At 42.7% G+C, this 20,610-nt stretch overlaps 2 protein-coding genes across 4 annotated transcripts; one reads left to right on the top strand and one right to left on the bottom strand.

Moving 5' to 3' along the window:
- Window positions 1–95: 95 nt before the first annotated feature.
- LOC146680759 (uncharacterized) lies at window positions 96–3,995 on the top strand. 2 transcript variants are annotated; one of them, XM_085449937.1, is made up of 3 exons: window positions 96–273; window positions 1,119–2,036; window positions 2,823–3,995. In XM_085449937.1, the coding sequence occupies exons 2-3, from the start codon at window positions 1,121–1,123 to the stop codon at window positions 3,200–3,202; spliced, it is 1,296 nt and encodes a 431-aa protein (XP_085306063.1). In that variant the 5' UTR covers window positions 96–273; window positions 1,119–1,120; the 3' UTR covers window positions 3,203–3,995. The 2 variants fall into 2 exon arrangements, with proteins under 2 accessions (XP_085306063.1, XP_085306064.1); XM_085449938.1 differs by lacking the exon at window positions 96–273 and adding an exon at window positions 280–421.
- A 1,382-nt stretch (window positions 3,996–5,377) lies between these two features.
- fbxo3 (F-box protein 3) lies at window positions 5,378–17,138 on the bottom strand. 2 transcript variants are annotated; one of them, XM_085449947.1, is made up of 13 exons: window positions 17,062–17,138; window positions 16,783–16,980; window positions 15,910–15,999; window positions 15,643–15,806; window positions 13,689–13,803; window positions 13,398–13,602; window positions 13,257–13,302; window positions 9,503–9,587; window positions 9,298–9,420; window positions 9,108–9,223; window positions 8,910–9,017; window positions 8,753–8,835; window positions 5,378–7,150 (listed from the first exon to the last, which is right to left on the bottom strand). In XM_085449947.1, exons 2-13 carry the CDS (start codon window positions 16,875–16,877, stop codon window positions 7,001–7,003), a joined length of 1,380 nt encoding a protein of 459 aa, XP_085306073.1. In that variant the 5' UTR covers window positions 16,878–16,980; window positions 17,062–17,138; the 3' UTR covers window positions 5,378–7,000. The 2 variants fall into 2 exon arrangements, with proteins under 2 accessions (XP_085306073.1, XP_085306074.1); XM_085449948.1 differs by having other exon boundaries at window positions 5,378–7,147.
- Window positions 17,139–20,610: the final 3,472 nt, after the last annotated feature.

Raw genomic sequence — 20,610 nt, 5'->3', positions numbered from 1 at the left:
CACCCCAGAGATCTCGCGACAATTGAATGCTAGACGAGAGCCTGGTTAAGGGAATTTTGTGATTGGTCAGTGGCGGACGGCTGAAGTGAGTTGATTGGCTGTGCTGGAGGTAAACACGGAAAAGGGCGGTAGCAGAGAATCTGCTGAGCAGGCCGGCGGTTAGCCTAAAAGATGGAGATTTAATCCGGTTCAAATGTTTCTCCTGAGTGGTTTTATTGTTATTTCAGGTTCAGGAACTTTGTTACAAACTAACACAGCCGGCGGTGGAGTCAGGTGGGTGGAAAAACTGGTTAAAATATGTAGTTTTTAGTGCAGGCAAGCCTGTTAGCTGCGCTCTTCTATCCCATTGATGTGAACAGCGTGCAGGAGCAGGGTTACCGTTATCCCAGTCCCAGGATAAACCGGGATGAACCAGGATAAGGTGACTTACTCTGGAGACAAATCTCACTCCTAAATGTGCTTAAGTGTTGAAATTGTATCACTGTTAATGGGGAAAAAGATTAAATATTAAAAGAATCCGTTTAAAGGTTGAATGTATTTGATGAAGATAAGTTTACAGGCTGTGGAGGGATGGAAGTAAAGAGACGTCCAAAGTACCTGGTTGTGATTTCCTGAAGTGTTAGATTATTTTAATGGAATCTGTTTATTAATTTTTTTATATATATTTAGAGCTGCTATTTTTAAACCGGACTATAGTAAAAAACCCACACATTTCTGCTGCTTGTGTGACAGCAGAGCACACAGCATATATTTTTACATGTAACGTGCACAATTTGGTTTCGGTAAAGGTCTAACATTGGCTGTTTTTGAAGTTTTGTATTCCTGGTTGAAGCAGACATAAAATATACTTTTTGAGCAAATATTTCGAAATTGGATAAATCGAGCCCGACAGATATTTTGCTATTTCCCAATCTATTTATAACAAGCAATAAAGAAATGAAAACAAAAATATAGAAGAGACAAGAGAAACACCGTTCAACCATGTTATGACTGTTGGTGTTGCATAGTTTGTCCACCAGAACGCACTCTACATTTAGCTTTAAGAATTTTTTATCTTGATCTTAGTGGCAGTTTTCTGAGCCCACCTGGTCCTGACCTGCTCTGTACTATCTTTGCAGGGATGTCGGTTATCATACAGACTCGTGGTGAAGTAGGCGGGGGTGTCGCGGCTCACCTCCAGTGCCCCCACTGTGGCCATTTCTCCAAGAGCCACGCCCATCAGCTCTCCCACATTGCGGCATCCCACCCCTCCTGCCTTGACGGTGTGGTGATGGGACGCCTCGGGAACATCCTGATGTACCAGAGCGGCGCCCGGCTCTTCCACTGCTCCTACTGCTTCTACACCAGCAGAGACTTCACCAAGCTCTACAAGCACATCATCACCAAACACTGCATGGATGAAAGGGACAAGGGAGGCGACAACGGGAGCGAGAAGGGTGACGAGGAGGACGAAGAAATGAAAGATGCCACCAAAAGAAAGCAAACTATTAAGACTGAGGAAGAGGAAGAAGAAGAAGAAGGGAAAGGTGACGCCAAAAGAAAGAAGAGCAATGAGGAGGAAGGAGAAGGAGGGAAAGATGAATCTAAAATAAAGAGCATCAAGACTGAGGAAGAGGAGGAAGGATGCAGGGACGTCCTGAAAAGAAAGAGGAGCAGTGAGGGTGAAGAAGAGGAGGAAGGAGAGGGGGTGGAGTCGGTTAAATGCGAGTATGATGACAAAAGCGTGCTACTGTTTGATGGCGCCAGGTACCGCTGCCTAATCTGTGGTTGGAAGAACAAGCTGAAAGCTGTGGGTGTCAGCCACGTGGTGCGCAAGCACAACATTCCCAAAGCGTACGCCAACCAGGCCATCAGACGTGACCTTGCCACAGCCAACCAGATGCAGAGTGGCGGGGGGGTGGAAGAGGAGGAGGCAGCGGTGGCCGGGCTGAGCGGTGAGCTGCTGAAGGAGGAGATGGAGGCCACGGCCAAAGTGGTGCGCTTCATCTCCAACCGCTTTGTGTGCCTGATGTGCGGCTGGAAGACCAAACTCAAAGGTACCCGCCCACGCACGCAGCTCAAATCAAACTGATGCAGATAAAAGATAATGAACTCGAGGTCCCAGGTACGAATCCCTGCACCTGCTATTCTTTGTAATGACCAGCAGGGGGCAGAAAGCAGTTATTACATGTATGTGTAATGTAACACTTCTGTACTACTTAGCGTTCTGTGTTTTGTAGCCGTTTAACAGACTGTTACCTGGAGGACTGCACCAAACTGGGACAATAAAACTTTGTGGTGATACACTGCCCCCTGGTGGTAACATTTTAAAATAGATTTAGAAGAGACTACCGTAACTACAAAAATGACCTTTTAATGTGACATTTATGTCTTAAAGCTTGTATGCATGGCACAGATACCACATCGGGCTGTTGCTTTAAATTTGTAAATGTGAGTTAAAATCCCAGAAATGAAGGAAAGCAGACATAAAACGCCAGAAAATGTAAACACAGTCTTTACATTTTAATTACTCTTTAAGCTGACTTCTGTAGTATTCTTTTGGACTTTAAAAAAGATTAGATATGACTTTTTTGACTTATTTTATGCGAATTATTATATTTTATAACAACAGCAACAACAAAAGAATTTTAATCAGCTTATACTTGGTAATTGTATCTTTTTGGTTGTTTTTTTTGGGGGGGGTTTTTTTAAGCAAGCAAAACTAAAAAAATAAAAAATCTTTATCTAATTGTTTTTCAAACCAAACAAGCAAACAGATAACTAAAAATAATCCAACATCAAAAACTATAGATTTGTTTTTATTGTCATCTGTGTCGCCGCAGGTTTCGCCATCAGTCACGTGGTGCGTTGCCACGACGTCAAGCGGCCGTACAGCTGCAAGGACTGCAAGCGCAGCTTCTTCTTGCCGAGCCGGCTGCAGCGGCACATCAGCTCCGCCCACCGGCCCGGCCGCTACGCCTGCCCCTTCTGCTGCTTCAGGTCGCACTTCCTGGGAGGCTTCGGGAGACACTGCAGCCGCTGCAACGCCCGCGAGGAGGAGGGGGATGGCGGTGATGGAGGGGCAGTGGAGGAGGAGGACAACGAGGAGGAGGAGGAGGGAGAGGACAGGAAGGAGACAAGAGGGGAAAAGAAACGCAGAAGTCTGGGGATGGTGGCGGCGGCGGAGGAAGACGACGATCAGGACGAAGATGACGAAGACTAAAAAGGAGGAGGAGCTACAGAAGCACGCGATACTCCGCTGAACATTTTTAACCTGCAGAGAACAAATATCTGTTTCACCGAGTCCGAATAAGCTTCTTTTTTTTTTTACGATTCGTCTGCTTTAATGAAGCTTCGTGTCTTAAATTTGGAGATTCGGGTGTTTGAAGCTCGACTGTAAAAAGAGCTTCAAATCACAGCTTGAAAATGAATTTGATGGCGTTTGTGGAGACTGCTCACATCATCAGCATCTGGATCCAACTCTTTAACAGACTGAGTTTGTTTAATTACGCTCAGCTGAATGTAACCGCTGGTTTAAACTTTATTATTCACGGTTTCATTCACAGTTTAATGCAGCGGTCTTAAAGATTTTAATTTAAATGCATGTTTGAGGTCACTGTGATCTCACAGCAGTTTGTGTCTCTGAACTAGAGATGGACCGATCCGATATTACGTATCGGTATCGGTCCGATACTGACCTAAATTACTGGATCGGATATCGGAGAAAAATAAAAAATGTAATCCGATCCATTAAATATCACGAAAGCACCTCACAAAACTTGCAACACGCCGTAACTCACCTCAGAACGTATGCATCACGTGATAGAGCGGCTGTGGCATGCAGGACCTGTCGGTGGTCTGGATAGCATGTGGAGCTTCGCTAGCAACCCGGCATTTCATCTCCGACAAAGTTATCCCCGAGAGAAGTAAAGCAAGTGTGTAAGTCCATCTCTGAATGTTTGTAAAGCATTCCCACGTTAAGCTTAACGAGCGACTGCCTCTCGCTCTCTGGCTGGTACTTCAATCGTGAAACTGCTTAATTTTGTTGTTGCTGGGAGTTGGAACCCTATTAGTTAGGTTGCTTAATATTTACGCTAAGTACTCTTTAAAATACCAGAATAGGGAGGATGGTGTAGGTCTAAGTTTATTAGATTGATCAGTATTGCTGAACTATGAATTATTTTTTTTGTATACAGGTATAACAGAATAGCTTTAGTATAGTTGTTGTTTTAAACTTGAGTATGAACTTGCAGACTTGCAAAATGCAGCAAGATATTTTAAAAAACAGTTTTGTTGATTAAAAAACACTATATCGGATTCATATCGGTATCGGCAGATATCCAAATTTATGATATCGGTATCGGACATAAAAAAGTGGTATCGTGCCATCTCTACTCTGAACACGATTTCTCATCTGACTTGTGTCCATTTAGCTGCCAAACTACACTGGGAAGACGGCAAACGTGTTTAAACTCATCACTGCCAAAACTTTTGGACACAACTGAACTCAAAACTAATATTTTCAGCTTTTAAAAGGTCAGAATTGAAAGGTTTAGTAATGATGTGACACATTCACATCGGAAACCCAAATTAGAGTCTTACGCGTCACTGGTCTTGACACTGCAATTGATTTTTTTTAATACTCATGTATGGATCACCATTAAAAACTATTTGTTTAGGTCTAGGAACCGCTCGTGGCCTGCTGCTTTGTGTTTTCTTGGTTTCCATGGGGATGTGTAAACGGGAAATAAGCTTACCGTTAACATAGACAAGGTTCAAAGTCATGCTGTTGTCTGTAGTGACTGCATTAACTTACTGAGCACTTAGTGCTGCTTCAGTTTTACATTAATAGTATTAAGCTGACAAACGAAGTGGACGGTTATTGTGAAGTAGCCAAAGGAAATGCAACATTAGTCAGCAGCATTTACCACTATAGTACAAGAATGATTTTATCATCCATCCTAAAATGTCTAGAGAAGAGAGGAGCTACCTGACAGACGTCAGTGTATGTGCAAAAACACTTTTTTTTTTCTACTTTTGGATCTGGATGGCATCACAGAGAGCAAATCACGTGAGGCACACAGAAACCCCGCCTACCTGCTGATCAAACCTGTTTGTAAGGTGCAGCCAATTGGAAAAACTGGCGGCTAAGACAGCCTGTGGTACATGTGAAGCTCCTCTGGAAAAGTGTAAGAGCTTCCAGGAACTGGCCAATCAGAATAAAATCAACTTTAAGGGAGCAGAAACAATTTGTTTTATAAAAGCTGTGAAAAGGGCAGGTATCTGAAATAAACTCAATCTTTAAAAGGCTGGTGAAGTCTCACTAAAGCTCTGGAGTTAATCTTTTTACAGTGTGTGAGAAAATCACCTTCAAGCGAGCGTGTAAAAGTAAAGCGACTCAGTATAAGAGATTTATTTAATCCAAACATACAAAAACAAACCCGCTGACTGTCCCGCCTCCACCGGACAGAAAGGAAGGAGACCTGCTTTAAGATACCAACTCAAGTCTAAGAAAGCAGCGTGAAGCATACAACACTTTAACCCCCAGATAAAAGAAACCCAAGTCCTCTTCTCTTATCACACTCTGCCTGCCCTTGCGTGTACACATTATTTTGAAATAATTTTTTTTTTTTGGGGGAAAAAGCACAATAAACCCAGATTTTCTTTTTCACTGCACCAACTTAAAGCCGTATGACTACAACTCATCTTAAAGGTAACATATCAATCTATAGCTGCAAGTATTTATTATTGTATTAATTTACTTTCTTTATTGTGTCTCTCTCGGGTTTTAATACTGGCTGAAGGTGTGATTTGCTGGCACATGACAAAGGATAAGCACCAGATTTAAGGAGCAGAAACCATAAAAATATGCAATAAAACCTTTGGCTGTGGAGATCTTTCCTTTTTAATAACACACATAACAGCTGCACTGCTCAGTTTATCCACTAGGGGGAGGGCTAATGTTGAATCGCCTCTCTCAAATTAAAAAAATGTCTCATATGAAAGCCTTAAATAATTCCTAAAAGTTTAGGCTTCAGACATGTGAGACATTTGAGTGGTTGCTCATCGCTAATCCAACGATATACCTGCTGTTTACTAACACAGGAAAAATTCAGAATATTTGATTTCAGGTTTTCAGATTTTCCTTGTCTACCTTTGTAGGTGTTGAATGGATTTGTTGGATGAAAAAAATCCTTTCGATGAGGCCACATTGGGCTGGTTGGTGTTTTCTACACCAAATGACTGCATGCTAGGATTAAATGACCACACACATACTGAAATTTGCTTGCAGCGTCTCTCAGATTACACTTTAAGACGGCAGCATAACATCTTTTCACCTGCAGATACTGTGAAGTCTCCATATTTTTTGGAAAAGAATCTCTTTCATTAAATTTTGGCTAGGAAGCCATAAAAAAACAAAATCTATCAGTAGTTAGGCTTAAGTTCCTGCCGTGGAAACCCCCCCAAAAAAAAAAAAACCACGGCTTTTCTCATTTAAAGAAGGAGAAGCATTATCCCTCTGAGAACTAAAATCTTATGGACAAAAGTAACAGACCCACATTTTTTCCATTTCACAAAAAACCTCCAGATTTAAGTCTTGTAGTCGACACAAATCGGCATTTTCCTCATTCTAAACTGGAACCTGAAGCCACTGGCGTCAGTTTGTTCCCTGCTGTGTTTGTTTGGGAGCCACAGATCACCACGGTGCTCCTTTAAAAGGCCAACGCCAGTGGCGTCCAGCCCGTCTCATCCTCACTTATCAAACAGTGTCCTGACAAAAGCTTAAACACCCAACAGAAAAAGACCATTTCTATAAAACTGCACTTTCACATTTTGATTTTGTTTCACTGGCAGCTGGAAGTTGGTGCGACTCGGTCCCTGTATGGCTCTGCTTGGTGGGTTCACTGGTACAACCAGTCCCATAATCCCCTGCTGCGAGTCAAAGGCCATACGGAAGCTTTTAATGTTCATCGACCCAATTAACTGACATCAGCATGTTATGATGTTGGGAGGTCAGAGGTCAGATGTGTCGAGGACACCATGCTCCCTCCAAGGCAGCCATGTTGATTCCCCTAAGGTCGTCGAAGTCGTCGCCGTCTCCGTCGCAGTACTCGCCGTCGTCGTCGTGGTCGTCGAAGCGAGGCGTGTAGCTAGCCAACGCCTTCTGCTGCTTGGATCAGATGTCGTCCGGAACAAAACAGAAGAGACAACAGAGAGCGTGAGCAGCAAGTGCTGAAGGTTGGACAGTCTGAAGCTGATCAATGAGATCATTAAAGGAGGCGACGCCTACTTTAACCCTCCAATACAGAAGCAAGACACGGTGTTGGTGGCTGATCTGCACGTCTGTACCAGTTTTTTACCTGTTTGCAGAGAATTTTTGGGTCATTTTTCAGCCATTATGCGTTTAATTTTGGTGGTCTCTGCAGGTACTTTATGGTGCGCTTGGACACCATACTGGTATCACACCATACCAAGATATTTAGAAAGCCTAACAGTGTCACTTACACTGACACAGATGTTACGCTGAAGTCATGTTTCACTAAAAAGCCGCTAGAGGGCATCCCCTCAGCAGTGAACAGTATGCTGAGCTCAGTGAGTTGTGCAAGATAGCGACTGTAAGTAGTAAACAGTGTAATTAGTAAACTCTTTAAATTAATTTTAGGCTTGAGTTCTTTGAAAAAAGGCGAGCCAGCCAACCCCGGTGAAGCTGTGTGACGGAAACACTTCAAACTGGCCCTGAAGTCAGCTCCTGATGTCCGCTGTCTGCAGCAGGGCTGCTCTCAGCAGCTAAAATCAAACAAACTAAAATCTGGACAGTCAGACTCTCTCAGTGTAGCTAATGATTTTCCATCACCAGCAGCTCAGCCTGCAGCTTTTACATTTTTAAACTCAGACTGCAGAGAGTGAGAGATGCAAGATGCAACAAACCTCCAGAGTACAGGGGACTTTATCAGATCTCCGAAGATCAAAATTGTTCTGGGACCTGAAACTGAAGCGATCACAACAGCCAAGTATTGAGGCTTCATTAATGTTTCCAAGATTCAAAGTTATTTAGGAATCTTGTTTCCCCCTCCAGGTAAGGAAACTAGTAATTCTGGTAACTTGATTTATTTATTTGTTCATTTTATTGGATTATCGGTTCTTTATGAATACACCTGACCCACACCTGAAGCCAGCACTGTGGAAATCATGTACATCACTGTATACGTACAGAGCTTCCTACTGATTCTTTTAATATACACAGCTCTGCTCAGGTACGTTACTTCTTATCTCTGTACATGCATGTGTAGAAACCATAATCAAGTCATCCTTCTCCTTGTGTTTGATTCCTGACAGTTTACATTTGCTGCACCTTTTACCTGAAATAATCTCCAATTAAGCACAAACAAATTGTCACAGTGGAAGATTTAAGAATATCTTAAAGCATTAAACAAACAATTTCTTGACCTTAAAGTTGCTCTTGTCCTTGATATCATCTTGGTGTTCTCCTCATCCTCTTATATTTATGTTTACTGCCCTCAGCTCATTAGAGTAAAGCTGTGCTGCATAAACCTGGAAGTTTGACTTTTCATTTTGTCTTCCTGCAGTACCTTCTCAGCCACTTCCCTTTGCAGTAATCCTGTCTTTGTAGTTCATTTGTCTCCAGTTAACCAGCCATGTGCATCAATGCCAGATGTTGAAAACCAACAAATAATTACGTTTCAGTTTTGACTTCAGTCTAAAATCCCCTGAAAGTGTCTTTTGATTTTCAGAGCGTTGCAGAACCTCTTACCGTTCGGACCACAGGCTCTCTGAAGGGGGGGCAGACCATGTGAAAACGAGGTATGGCCACGTGGAAAACTTCCTCTTTACTGGCTATGAAAGAAACAAATATGAGAACAGCATCAAAACATCTGGGAGGCGTTTCTGTTACAGGTGGAGGTAGTTACCAAGTCTGTGGAAGGTGTAGTGACCCTCCATGTACTCTGACGAGGTGGAGAAGGTCGTGCAGCTGGCGTACTCGTGTACTTTTCCAGGCGTCATGACCGGGAACTCCCCTGCACAGATACACACACAAACACACACATTCAGCAGCTGGTCTCAGCCAATCACAGTGGAGCAGCCCAGGTGTGATGCGGGCAGCGTACCGACCACGCCGGGACCCTGGACTTCCTCCACGTTGCCATCAGAGGTGGTGATTTTCCAGTAGCGGCTGTCGAGCTGACAGGCAGCTTCAGGCGAGGCGCTGCTGGACATTTCTATTCTGAAAACACATGCCAGGTCATTAAAACGCTGAAAAGAGGCGGTGAGAGACATGGCGAGCAGAGAGGAAGTTACCTGATGCGGTAGGTGAAGAAGAAGTGTGGAGGATGGACGGACGAAAGCTCTGGCAGGAAGGAGGTAGAAACGGAGACGGTGATGTCGCCGGTGGTTGCCACGCAGCTTTTGTCGTGCACATACCTGCAGAGCAAAATCAGCTTTGAGCTTCACAGAGGCTCAAACACACAAAACACTCATTAACGTGTGCGCGACTCGTTGTTACCTGAAGATCTGGTCTCTGATGATTGGATACTCTCCCGTGACGACGTTGTGCACGTAGGTCGTGAACCACTCCAAGAAACATGAGCCTGAACACACAAACACGCACAGTTTCCCACGTTTTCATGCTCAGGGTTTCTGCAGCTTTCACACAAAGTTAAAGAATCACAGAGAACAAACTGACACAAACTTATAATCTGTCTGGGTGATTTATCCAACTGGAGGAGAGAAATAAATCAAGCAGCTGCTGAAACGGTCTCGTGTTTAGGACTTTCGGTTCGGTCTAAAGTAGCTTATACCTCAACTTTATACAAATGAATGAAGAGTGGACGACTTGAGTCAAATGTTCCTGCAAACCTGAATCTATCAAATCACATTTCACAGCTGGATACGTGGACAGTACCTGGGTTTAGCTAAACCACGGCAAAGACGAGTAAGCCCAGTGATAGACCCGCCTCTCACATGATGACAGCTGTGATGTGTTCCAGCACACTGGATGCTGAACTGAATGTAGGGAATTCAAATGTTGTCTTAACTCTGTGAGATTACTCAGATTCACTGCTAGACCTGTTGTTTCTTTCTTTATGGGCTCCACCCTGAGCGTAGGTGACATCACCAAGAAAGCAGTGAGAAACACTCAAATTCACCTGCATCTTTATCTGCTCTTTTTTCCACCTTGAAACTTTCAATGTCTATAATTGCCGTCTGACAGTTTGTTCAGCTCATAGATCTCTTGAACTATCAGCCCGAGAACCTTAAACCACCAAGAAACCTGCAGTGAGTCTGTCAAGTTGGTCGACCTTTTGCCTTCATTTCCTTCTCATTGCATCCATCTTCAGACAGTGAGTGAGGGAGGAGGTCCGTCTGCCTGACTTTTGCGACCGCACAGTATCATCTGTGGAGAATTTACATTACAACTATGCCACGCCCCAGGCAGCGGACTTCAAAGAAGCATAACAGGAATGACTTCTTGGCCGCCGGATCTCCAGCTGTCCGTGTCCGCAACGGAGTATAATTAAGACCTCAGGCATAGTGTTTCCTTTAATGATGTGAATTTCAGGGCAATTTTGGTTTTCCGTTTGCTGTGTGGCTCCAAGACCCGAAGCAGAGTTTTTGTTAACGAATTTAACTAAAGAAAAATGGGTTATTTAAAAAAACAAAACTGCATCGAACAAACGTCCGCCTACTTTAAGAAGTTTGGACTGCAGTAAAAACAAGAGCAGGGTTAGGGTTCAGGGTTTGTTATTTGCTCTGTTTAAATCCGTTTTAACCCACCTGACATATTGATTGATTATTTTTTATTTATGTGGATATAGAAGATGTATTAATTTGTTAAAAAAAAATACTGAGTCAGAGGTCAAACATGACATTTTAAATCTTTACACGACCTTCTATATATTAACATTACACGCTGAGTTGACCATGAAGACTGGATGTAAGAAATATTTGAACATGGCCTTTCTCTGCACTTCTACAAAGCAGAATTCAAAATTTTTCACGTAATTGTGATTACAGGTAGAAAGTTTATTTTAACACCTGAGAGAATTGGACCTTTTTGTTTGACGGACTTTTGGACCTGGAAATGTTTAATGACATCAGACTGAACGAGAAGACAAGTTGCAGAAAATCTTGTGACATCCAGCTTTAGAGTTCGACAGCAGGGCAGCAAAAACAAACAGATCAAACAGAGAGACGAGCTGTCGCTGTTAAAACTGAGAGGAGAGTGCACGGTGAGACACTTAACAATGTTCATCTGAACTCCTGTGAAGAACTATGTGATAATACAATTGCACTCAAATACATTACACCCCAGTCAAATACAGTTAACTGACTGAACGTACAGAAATGTTCTACTGGAAAGCTTACAGGATACTTCAACATAGAGGTTTAAAAAGACAAAAAGTAAATGAAATGATTTTTTCTTCCTAAAACCGATTCAGCATTAATCCTAAAAGCCTTTTAACAGTTCCTCTTCAAACTTAAATATCACTTAAATACTCATTGCACAGGTTTTTCACAAACTGTAAATAACAACTTGTCTTAAATTCTCTAAATATTTAGTATTTGTTTTCTCTTTATCGTTATTATTACTGCTATTTTCTGTTATTTTCTTCTTAATTTAACTGCATACTTCTATATGCTCATGTAAAGCTGACGAACACGAGCCAAAGTATTTCGTTATGGGTAAATGTGGCTACACTGTTTATCTGTACATGACAATAAAACTTGAAACAGCAGTGCTCAGAATGATCATAAAGGCTTCCTGTTTCTGTTCTGTTTGTGGTTTAAAATAATATGAGATTAAACTGGAGGCTGTTTTACGGGTTTATACCTAAATTATGTTTCAGTTTGGTCTCGTGCGGCTTAATTGAAAACCCCTCTTAACCCAACGTCATAAACTTCCACATAACCTGACGTGCACCAAGAAATGGGACAACACGTTGCGTTGACGCAGCCCACAATGACTAAAGGTGTAGAAGGTTACAGCGTAGGGTTAAAAAGAGCATTTGTGTACATCATAATTTGATGTACACAAATGTAGATTTCCTGCTGAAGCAAAATTAAGGCATCAGTCTGAATTTTGATTTGAAGACACAGTTGGTTCTAAGGCTACGTTCACACTGCAGGCGAAAGCGCATCAAATCCGATTTTTTTGACCCTATGCGACCCATATCCGATCATGCTATGAAAGTGTGAACGGCGCAAATCCGATATTTTCAAATCCGATCTGGGTCACTTTCGTATGTGGTACTGAATCCGATACATATCCGATGTTTTAGAAAGCGATTGCTGTTTGAACGGTCAAGTCGCATTAAATCCGCCTTTTACGTCACCGACACAAGACTGAAGCCAATTATCAGCGCCCGAGAAGACATCGCGAACGCTTCCTAGCCATCCAGTGTAGATGTCAGTGAAACTGTTGGGAAGACAACGTAAACATTTTATTTGTACTGTATAATCTGCAGATTCTGACAGAAATCTGCAGCTATCCTTTGAAGCACCGCTCCTCTAAAACAGCAATAAGGATCATTATTAGGTTATTTACATTATTATGTAAATAACAAAATAACTTAAAGCAAAAATTGGGAAACGTAAAGTCCGAAGTCTTTATATTAACGGCCATCTGTCAAACAATACTGTTTGTTCTTGGTCTAAACAGAGTGCGTTGTGTGTGACATCTTCTTTTGCGCATGCGGGCCGCTTTGAGCGTTCACACTAGAGCGCGTTTGCTGTCGCATTTTATTTGTAGTGTGAACGAGGAGACAAAAAAATCGGATTTGATCAAAAAATCGGAATTGAGCATTAAGACCTGCAGTGTGAACGTAGCCTAAGCGATGTTTAATTAAGATTTTAATAATTTAAGTATGTGGTGTAGTTTTAATATTGAGCCACTAGATGGCATTGATGTCAGCTTTGATTACCATGTCAAACTTGCAATTCACTAATTCTTGTAAATCTTCCGTTTCACGAACTTTGGAGAACGACACCCTGATCACAGCAATTCTACTGAAGCTGAAAGAATCTGGACTCTTACCTCTAAGTGTTTTTTGATTTTAGGAAAAGTAAGAGCGCTTAGACCAGAAATTATACACATGGTCTGCCTAAAAAGTCACCAGTGACAGGAAAATGAAAACAGGAGTCATCTGCAAGTCGAAGAACTTCCTGACCTAAAACCACAATTCATACTTTAAAATGTTAAATAACATTTTCTGAATATAACATTTCTAACACAGTTGCAGATAAAGACTGGCACTGACCTGTGATGAACATGTCGATGGCTGAAGGATCCTGAGCCGTCTGATCCTGAAACACAGAAAGAAGAAACAGTTCCAAATATGTCCACTGAATGCTACAGAGCATTTACTTTGAAAGAATAAGCAGACAGTAAATGTGCTGACCGGGCAGGGGTAGAAGCTCTCAAACATCTGGCGCCCCTCAGCAGGCTCCAGCGCCATATACTGACTGAGGCCTGTGTGGAAGCAGAAGGTGAGCGGCAGGCAGCGCCTCATCCCCTTCCTCTGCTGGAAGCCGCCGGCCGCCGTCTCCACATCCAGCAGCACCTCCGAGCGGTAGTGGTTGGACAGAGACATGCTGCCCATCAGCCTGAGGACAGAGAGACAGGTGGAGAGGAAGGTGAGACAGGAAGAAGGGGGCGTGGCTACAGTCTGTGTTCTCAGGCTGACACTGACCCTGGGATGACCAGCTTCTGACCATTGTGGATGCGGTAGGAACAGCGGTAGTCGTCTGGGAGCTTGCAGCCGATCTGTGCCTCGATGTCATTCAGCTCCACCTCGGTGGTGCCCTCTGAAGACAGAAACAGGAAACATCACCTTTAAAGGCGATGCTAATGGGGCTGACAGATATAAACAAAAAAGGTTTTCTTGTAGTTTATCTTCAGGAGAGCTCAGACTTTACATGCAATTACTGATTATCAAGTTTTATAGAAAGAAGGTGACGAGATGTGTGAATGACTGAGAAACATGAGCAGAGAGCAACCCAACAACTTTCAAACATCAAGAAACACTTTACAGCAGAACTTTGTTTTACTGAAGCAGAAACAAAAGAACTTGATTCTTTTAGCTCAAGAACAAAGAAAATTTGGCAGAAACATGCAGATTTCTCCTCGTTACACTAAAAATGGCGGAGCAGTGAAGGCAAGCCTGAAGCCATCTGCTTCATCTGTCATAAAATAACGAGTAGGGCTGCCACGATTAGTCGACTAATCACGATTACGTCGACTATTAAAATCGTCGACAACTAATTTAATAGTCGACGTGTTGTTTGAGGCTTTGTAAGATCCCAAAAGACGCAGGAATAAGTAGCAGGATTTAAGAGTGTAATAACGGACTGAAACAGAAGATGGCAGCACTGCATGTACAAGGATGCCAGCTGCCGTTAAAAAAAGAAGAAGCTGTGTCCCAGAATCCATAGCGCCCTGCTCCGTTTCCAACAATAGCGGCAGCTAGTTAGTTTTAATATTACTCTTATTATTCTTTCTGGGTCACAAAATAAACGTTTAACATATTTTCAGGCGAGACTGTAGCTGTGTAAACCTCAAATATCTGCTCAGTTTATCAAGACACCACATATTTTGAAAAGCGCTCCGACGTTTTCAGAGACGTCTGTTACCCACCAGCTCGATAGCTAGCCGGGGGCAAGGCTCACTAGAGCCCGTGAGAACACCGGACTCCCGGCAAATCGTTTTCAAACCCACCGCCGTCTTTCGCTACTCAGGTTAAACATATATAAGTCACTTAGATAACTTAAAAATAATATTGTTTGGCTTTTTTTTAGTGTTTTATTTGTTCCTGAGTAAATCGTTTGGCTGAGATTAAAGTTATAGTTTTTACACAGCTGAATAAACGTCAAGCAGACAGCTAATTATCAGAAGTGTGAGATGCTCGAGAATTTACTCTGGTGTCCTGTTATATTTTAGATAGCAAGGAGTTTATTAAACTTCACCGAAACAATCTGCAAATTTCATTAAAATTTAATAAACTATCATCTTGTCTTTATTTTTAGTTAGCACATACCTTAAACACTTAAAGCTGTAAGCTAATGATAGTTATATAAGAGCAGATGCATGCTGGTGCAATAAGCTGTAAGTTGTACGTCCAATGGATGTATGATCTGATTAGTCGACTAATCGCAAAAATAATCGGTGACTAGTCGACTATCAAAATAATCGTTTGTGGCAGCCCTAATAACAAGTGAAGCGAGCCATGAAATTGTTTATTACTCAACTGTCTGTTGACTTTACTTAAGCCTCTGAAAACAGGGGGGCGTGTTTAAAATAGCTGTAATTCATAAACAGCTAATTCTGTACTTTAGTTAAACCCTTTGAAACAAACCTGAAAGTCTGGATTTTAATCACATATTGATTGTTTCGTGTAAAATCCACTGTGGTGACGTGCAGTGAACTTCAGGCTTTGTTGATGCAGTGAGCACAAAGAAAGCCAAACTCGGAAAGAATCTTTTTGTTAATGAAGAACGACATTTTTATTTAATTTTCAAACCTCTGTTTTTAAAAGTCTAGAATTCTGGTGTTGCCTTTCAAACAAAAAGCCTGGCTATTTCCAGTTTGAACCATGTGATATCTGTGCGAACTGTGGTGCATCCAGCTGTTGAACTGTTGTGTGACACCTTTGAGTGATGCGATCATTCGTGGACACCTCTGCTGCAGGAAGCTCTTGAGCTGCTCCCACGCCCTCTTCAGCACTGCGTAATACTGGATGTACCGGCCCAGATCAGTGTAGTACTGCTTGAAGAGGCAGAACCAGGACACACCGCTCTGCAGTCGGTCGTCACTAAGTGAGCATACATACAGAGAGAGAGAGAAACAGAGAGAGGTGAAAAGTCAGAGTGCGGCGAGGCTGCGGCGAGGTGTAAAACGTGTCGGGGTGAACTCACTCTGTCAGCAGCCAGTGTTTGCAGCACTGAGACTTCCAAAGAGGATTGTGCTTAGAGAGCTCGTTCAGGCGCCTGCTGACAAAGCTGCAGCTGAGGAGGAGGGAGAGGGGGAGGAGTCAAACACAGAGAGAGGAGTTTTATCTCAAACACATCTCGTGGTTTACACGAGAGCAAACAGATATAATGACACATCCTGAAAACTACTCAACTTTATTTAAAATTTATGTTTATTTAAAACAATAATTTTATTTAAACCTGAACAACATATTTAACTTTTTTATCAACTAGAAAAGTTTTACGACATATTTATGTACCTTTGCTGCAGGAAACCAGTGTACCTTAACTGTAATAACCCTTCTGCTATAATAATCAGAACATATTTGTGTGATTTCACTGAAAGAATCGGATGCCTGTGTACTTTTATTACATGGATTTAATGCGCTTTTTAGTACTTTGATAATAAGTTTCAGTAGATTAACATGAAAAGGGTTGAAGCTAACAGACATGCGCAGTAGGGGACGTAAACAAATAGTTAGCAGCAGTTAGCATGCGGCTAACTGTAAACGCGATCATATCTCGTATATGGGGCGTTTTAAAGTCTCTGTGTTGGCTCTGCGCTACGTGACAGCTGCCATTAAAGTTACATTTTCATGAATACTTGCAGTAAAACACTGACAGCACCTTTTGTCACAACTCTTTACTCAGAATTACAAGAACAAAAATTAAAATAAAGGGGCTCGCCTAACGAGCTGCTGTCGTTGTTATTAGCGGTTAGCCTCTAGCCTGCGTTTCCTCCTGCAGCTTGTGTAAGAAATCAATGGCGTGTTTTCTTCTTCCTCTCCTGGCTACACCGTGGAGGTGTGGGATACGTACTGCATCAAGTCCCTGAAGTCCAAGTAGGATAAAATGTGCAGCAGCGGGTCTGTGGGCAGTTGATCCATCCGTAACTCCATGAAAGCGGCTGCCATTGTTAGCAGTAGTGACGCTGTTTCTTCTTCTACAGCGTTTAACGGCTGTTGGTGAACTTTACCTGGTGAACTTCTGTACTTTACCGCCACCAGCTGGTAGTCACTGTGTTTAACGATGTTTAATATTTATATATTTTTTGACTTCTTTGGTGTAAAATTTTGTGGCTTCTCTGTGCACTCTTACCTGTAACCTAAATGTCCGTAACAAGACACGGTCTTGTCTGGTCTTACTGTGGAAATGTTCCACCCAGTGTTGCCAACTCGTCAGTAAGGAAAATCACTATTGGCTGTCCGAAAAATCGCTAGAAGTCGCCAAATGACGTCATCGCCTAATTTGCATAATTGGTCATGCTACTGTAAGTTGTTGGAGAGAGAAATAACATCGTGGAAGAGACATAAAGTGAGTAAAAAACGTCCTAAATGCAGTTAGAATTTATTTAGAACTACAAATTAAATTTATTTTAGCAATTATTGTTTTTTAATGTCACAATTCCAACCCTGCTCCTTTATCCGGGCCTGGACCGGCAAAAGTGACCCGAAACTGGCACTCTGGTGGAGTTACTTTCTGTGTGAGAGTGTGTGTTTATAAGTAGTTTTAAACCTTGTGATCCACAAAACAGCATAACAGTAAAAGAACTGACTGCGTTACAGTCAGTGCGGGAGCAGCGGCTTCGCCCATGCGCGATTCATTTGCCGTTTGGACGCATAGGTGTGAACGTCTTCTGCCCTGATAGCAGCTGGGGGAGGACTATCCTCCACCTGTGAGCGCTTTGGCACGGGCGGTGCCCAAGGCAGCACCGCTGCTTGTTGAGCGTAAGAGCGATACGCGTTTTCACGTCAAAAAGTCGTCATAAATAAGTCTCCAATAATACTGGAAAAAGTCGCCAGATTTGTTGCTAGTCGCTTTTTAGAAAAAAAAAAGTCGCTAAGGGGGTCTGAAGTCGCTAAGCTGGCAACACTGGTTCCACCCTCTTACCCGTCCTTCCTTCAGAGGAGGAGTCTCTCATTCAAGGGAAGAGCTCACATGTTCCAGTCTTTACCAGTGAGGAGTGCAGAGTCATCGTCTTCTCCTGTGTTTAAATAAACTGTAAGCTTTTATTTTATTTTTTATTTCACACTTTAATTATTTAATGCATGTAGCAATAAGACATAGGCACAATGGTACTTTAACAATGCTAAAGTCTGTAATGTTTGTAAGTTGTTCGACTGGAACTTTTGTCTGTGAAGGTTCTCAGTCATCCAGGTCATCGTAGTCAAAGGAGCTTGCAAAGAAAAGCGTCTGGACTTCTTTAAGTTGCTTGAAGACGTTTCACCTCTCATCTGAGAAGCTTCTTCAGTTCTAAGGTCAAATGGTGGAGAGTCCCAGATATAAACCTAGTGGGAGTATCCCCCCACAGAGAGACAAAAGGACCCCCTGATGATGCTCTAATTGCCTGAGCCAAGGTGTGAAACTGGGTGTGGGTCCCAATCAGCCAGAGTTTCGGGTGAGTTCATTGTGAAACCTGGCCCCACCTTATCGTGCAAATTCCTGAGGTCAGATGGCCCAGGATGTGGGTGGGCGTTAAGGCGTCTGGGGAGGGAACTCAAAACTGGATTATAGATGGCAGAGAGTTGGTGGCATAAACCTCCGCCTCTGTTCAAAGATGGTTGCTCACAGTGGACATAGATGGCTTCTTTCACTCCTCTTTCAAACCATCTGTCCTCTCTGTCCAAAATGTGAACATTGGCATCCTCGAAAGAGTGTCCTTTATCCTTAAGATGCAGATGGACAGCTGAGTCTTGTCCTGTGGAGGTGGCTCTTCTGTGTTGTGCCATGCGCTTGTGAAGTGGCTGTTTGGTCTCTCCAATGTAGAGGTCTGGGCATTCCTCGCTGCACTCGGGTTTGAAAGAGGAGTGAAAGAAGCCATCTATGTCCACTGTGAGCGACCATCTTTGAACAGAGGCGGTGGTTTACAACACCAACTCTCTGCCATCTATAATCCAGTTTTGAGTTCCCTCCCCAGACGCCTTAACGCCCACCCACATCCTGGGCCATCTGACCTCAGGAATTTGCACGATAAGGTGGGGCCAGGTTTCACAATGAACTCACCCGAAACTTTGGCTGATTGGGACCCACACCCAGTTTCACACCTTGGCTCAGGCGATTAGAGGATCATCAGGGGGTCTTTTTGTCTCTCTGTGGGGGGAAACTCCCACTAGGTTTATATCTGGGACTCTCCACCATTTGACCTTAGAACTGAAGAAGCTTCTCGGATGAGAGGTGAAACGTCTTCAAGCAACTTAAAGAAGTCCAGACGCTTTTCTTTGCAAGCTCCTTTGACTGGAACTTTTGGATCACTTCTCTTACTGAGACAAGTTTAAAATCAATGTGAGTACATTAAGTTTAAATCTAGGTTATTTCATATTACACTATGCTGATTGTTTACGTGTCAGCGGCTGAGAAAAATAGTTATAAATACTACATATAACAAAGTATTTTCACACTGTGATGCTTTGTGGAAGTTAAACACACCTGGCAAAGGGCCATTTTGGCTTTAGGGCTCTTCAGCACACAGCCTCTCTGTGCTGGTGTCATTAGTTTCGTTTCCTCTATAAGGCTGGAATCAAATGGAAACTAAAAACTTAATTCAGCTTAATGAAATGAAAACAAGATGCATGATGAAAGGTGTGATACAGAGAGGATCCGACCTGACACCACACGCATCAGGAAGGATGAAGTCTGCAAATAAAACATGGTCTTTATTTACCTAGTACACATTAGTAACTGCAGCCAACTGCTGGCTGTGCCTGGCTTTAACGATCAGTCTCTCTCACGGCAGCAACTCTGGTATCCTGATATATCCTTTCACATCTTGTTAATGTATTTTTTTCCTTTTAAATGTATTTAAAACATTGTGTTCTACTGACTAAATTGAATTAAATTGTCATGATGTATGTAGATTTGGTTGAACCAAAATAAACGTATTACGTGGAAAACCTGCCATCAATCAAATTGAGTTCATCCAATGACTAATTTTTATGAGTGTAGGAGGCAAAAAGCTGACAGCATGGCTCATACGGGTGAGTGAGGGTTCCTGCAACATGATTTGGTTTGATTTGCATGTCACTGAGTGAATGAAGCACAGCAGTAGGATTGTGACACACGACCCACAGATGGACACTTCTGCGTGTGTCAGTTCAACAGTGTTTTATTTACAATCAGGACTGTCCCTGCAGTTTCTGGCTCCTGCCCCTCCGTCACTCCTGTTGTCACTCTGCCGCTTCTTCTCACTGCAAGACATAAGAAAAGTCTCTCCTCATCAAGTCATTTCCACACACCTGTTCCTTCCCACCTCTGCGCCGCCCTGTGAGCTCGCTGCATCACCCCTCCTCTGCAGCAGGCCAAAGACCAAGCCCCCGCCACAGCGATGTTTCATATATTTGGTCACCAGGTTTCACACATCTCAGGAAGGATTTAGTCCCACTCCTTTTTACAGAAACTCTCCAAATCCTTCAGGTTTCTTCCCTGCTGACTGGCATCTTGAAGCTTCAGCTCTTCACAGATTTTCTATTCTGAGGTCCTGGACCTTAATTTACTTCTTCTTTAGCCACATCTGTGTTTCTTTGGGGTTATCCCCTGGGTCATTGTCATGTTGGAAGGCTTTATGGTGCACGGTCTTAATTGGCTCCTTGGTGCAAGGAAGTTGTCCTGTGCTCTAGAAAGAAAAAGACTCAAAAATAAGACTGTGCTTGC

This window comes from Copadichromis virginalis, linkage group LG23 (assembly GCF_057382275.1).
Source record: "Copadichromis virginalis isolate Kocher_CV1m ecotype Utaka linkage group LG23, C_Virginalis_male_GT1.1, whole genome shotgun sequence".
Classification (NCBI taxonomy): Eukaryota; Metazoa; Chordata; class Actinopteri; order Cichliformes; family Cichlidae; genus Copadichromis; species Copadichromis virginalis.
This window is presented reverse-complemented; position numbering and strand designations above follow the sequence as displayed.

Coding starts and splice junctions, on each gene's coding strand:
- LOC146680759 (XM_085449937.1), top strand. CDS start 1,121: ATGTCGGTTATCATACAGACTCGTGGTGAAGTAGGCGGGGGTGTCGCG. Junction 2,037..2,822: donor CTGGAAGACCAAACTCAAAG/GTACCCGCCCAC, acceptor GTGTCGCCGCAG/GTTTCGCCATCAGTCACGTG.
- fbxo3 (XM_085449947.1), bottom strand. CDS start 16,877: ATGGCAGCCGCTTTCATGGAGTTACGGATGGATCAACTGCCCACAGAC. Junction 15,807..15,909: donor AAACACTGGCTGCTGACAGA/GTGAGTTCACCC, acceptor ATGCTCACTTAG/TGACGACCGACTGCAGAGCG. Junction 9,224..9,297: donor TTCTTCACCTACCGCATCAG/GTAACTTCCTCT, acceptor ATGTGTTTTCAG/AATAGAAATGTCCAGCAGCG.